The 2,465-nt window shown below is 41.9% G+C and overlaps 1 protein-coding gene across 1 annotated transcript; it reads left to right on the plus strand.

Moving 5' to 3' along the window:
* The first annotated feature begins 1,333 nt into the window (after positions 1 to 1,333).
* LOC112579606 (putative olfactory receptor 5AK3) lies at positions 1,334 to 2,263 on the plus strand. Its single transcript, XM_025266326.3, has one exon. It carries the CDS (start codon positions 1,334 to 1,336, stop codon positions 2,261 to 2,263), a length of 930 nt encoding a protein of 309 aa, XP_025122111.3.
* The last annotated feature ends 202 nt before the right edge of the window (positions 2,264 to 2,465 follow it).

Raw genomic sequence — 2,465 nt, forward strand, 5'->3', positions numbered from 1 at the left:
CTGATATCCATCACTAGGAAATCACACCGGTAAATTAGGATGCATGGACACCACGGAGCCGTGCTACTCAATGTGTGGTCCACGGACCAGCACCCGTCCTTGGACTCTCTGTCTCTAGTCTGTGATGGGGCAACTACTGAAAGTGAGATCGGGCGCTTCAATGATCACAAAATGTTCACAATGCTGAGAACTTTTCGTTGTTTTTACAAAAGTAAAGGATCACAACAGGTTGGAAATTTTATAAAAAATAAATCCTTTACCAACTATAAATACTGTGATAGACACTTCCATAAGAAACTCTACAATTTCATTGAGACCATCATAGCAGAGAAGAGCTGCTAAGGAAAGGAAAAGGATAAAAGGAAAAATACAAACATGAGTGTAAACAAGATCATATAGAATTCTATGGATTTCAAATGCAATGATTAATAATTAAACCAATTAGAATTTCTAATTAAATTATGTGAGCATGCTTGCATGCTCAGTTGCTTCAGTCGCATCTGATTCTTTGTGACCCATGGACTATTGCCCACCAGGCTCCTCTGTCCATGGGATTCTCCAGACAGTACTGGAATGGGTTGCTACGCCCTCCTTCAGGGGAGCTGAACCCATGTCTCCTGTGTCCCCTGCATTGCAGGCAGATTCTTTACCCACTGAGCAAGGTGGGAAGCCCAATTAAAGTATCAGATCAGTTCAGTCACTCAGTCGTGTCCGACTCTTTGCGACCCCATGAATCACAGCACACCAGGCCTCCCTGTCCATCACCAACTCCCGGAGTTTACTCAGACTCACGTCCATCGAGTCAGTGATGCCATCCAGCCATCTCATCCTCTGTCGTCCCCTTCTCCTCCTGCCCCCAATCTCTCCCAGCATCAGAGTCTTTTCCAATGAGTCAACTCTTCACATGAGGTGGCCAAAGTACTGGAGTTTCAGCTTTAGCATCATTCCTTCCAAAGAAATCCCAGGGCTGATCTCCTTCAGAATGGACTGGTTGGATCTCCAGGGAGCATAAAAGAAAGAATAATTAGAGTATTTCTTTATGTATATCTCATTTGTTCCTGGATTGATATACTTATGAAATACCCATCACTCTGCACTTTGAGAACACATATGCCCTTTGGTCCACAACAACATCCCCAAACTAAAAATATCTCAGTCAAATATCAAGATTCAACCTTTAAATATCTAAGTCAATTATGTCATGGAAATTATTCTCTGGCCCTACTGTGAAGTTATATATTGTACTATTTCCAGTTCTAGAATTTAAGAATCACAATAGTCAGCTTTCTCTGCTCTTTCTTTGCAACTTTTCAGCTGGTAATCATTACAAGCCATGGGACAAAACAATGGCACTGAAGTAACTGAATTCATTCTCCTGGGATTCGCTGGTCAACACAAGTCTTGGCATGTCCTCTTCATAGTATTTCTAGTGATCTATGGGGTCACCCTGGTGGGTAACATTGGCATGATCCTCCTCATCAAGACTGACTCTTCCCTTCACACCCTCATGTATTTTTTCCTCCAAAACTTGGCTTTTGTTGATCTCGGTTATGCCAATGCTATCACTCTCGAGATGTTGCATAATTTGATGAGCACTGAAAAGTCCATCTCATTCTTCGGATGTATGCTGCAGTTGCTAGTCTATGGCACCTTTGTAACAAGTGATTGCTATATTCTGGCGGCTATGGCAGTGGACCGTTATGTGGCCATCTGTAATCCACTTCGCTATGGAACTGTCATGTCCCAAAGAGTCTGCATTCAACTCTTAACTGGTTCATACTTCATGGGTTTCCTGAATGCTTCTGTCAATGTAGGCTTTACTTTCTCACTGAAGTTTTGCAAATCCAATAAAATTAACCACTTTTTCTGTGATGAACCCCCAATTCTGGCCCTTTCATGCTCCAATATTTACTTCAGCATCATGGTACTAGCAGCCTTTGTGGGGTTTAACTTGACATTCACTATATTGGTCATCATCTTTTCCTACATGTTTATCTTGTCTGTCATCCTGAAGATCTCTTCTTCTGCAGGAAGGAAAAAAGCCTTCTCCACCTGTGCCTCCCACCTGACAGCAGTCACCATTTTCTATGGAACACTCTCTTATATGTATGTGTACCATGGTACCCTAGAGACTCAAGAGCAAGAAAAAATGGCTTCCATTTTTTATGGGATTGTGATTCCCATGTTAAACCCTATCATCTACAGTCTGAGAAACCAAGATGTAAGAGAAGCCCTAAAAGGGGTTGGAAAGAAGTGTTCCTAGGCTGAACATCAATTACTAACTCAGTATGATTCAACAAGAAAGGAACAGTTCTCTCTTATTTTCCAACAGCAGAAGGTGTTTCAAATATTTGGTGAGTTCCAAGTGAAGTGAAAGTCACTTAGTCGTGCTGACTCTTTGCAATCCCATGGACTATACAGTCCATAGAATTCTCCAGGTCAGAATACTGAAGTGGGTAGCCATT

Source organism: Bubalus bubalis, chromosome 16 (assembly GCF_019923935.1).
Source record: "Bubalus bubalis isolate 160015118507 breed Murrah chromosome 16, NDDB_SH_1, whole genome shotgun sequence".
Lineage (NCBI taxonomy): Eukaryota > Metazoa > Chordata > Mammalia > Artiodactyla > Bovidae > Bubalus > Bubalus bubalis.

Coding starts and splice junctions, on each gene's coding strand:
- LOC112579606 (XM_025266326.3), top strand. CDS start 1,334: ATGGGACAAAACAATGGCACTGAAGTAACTGAATTCATTCTCCTGGGA.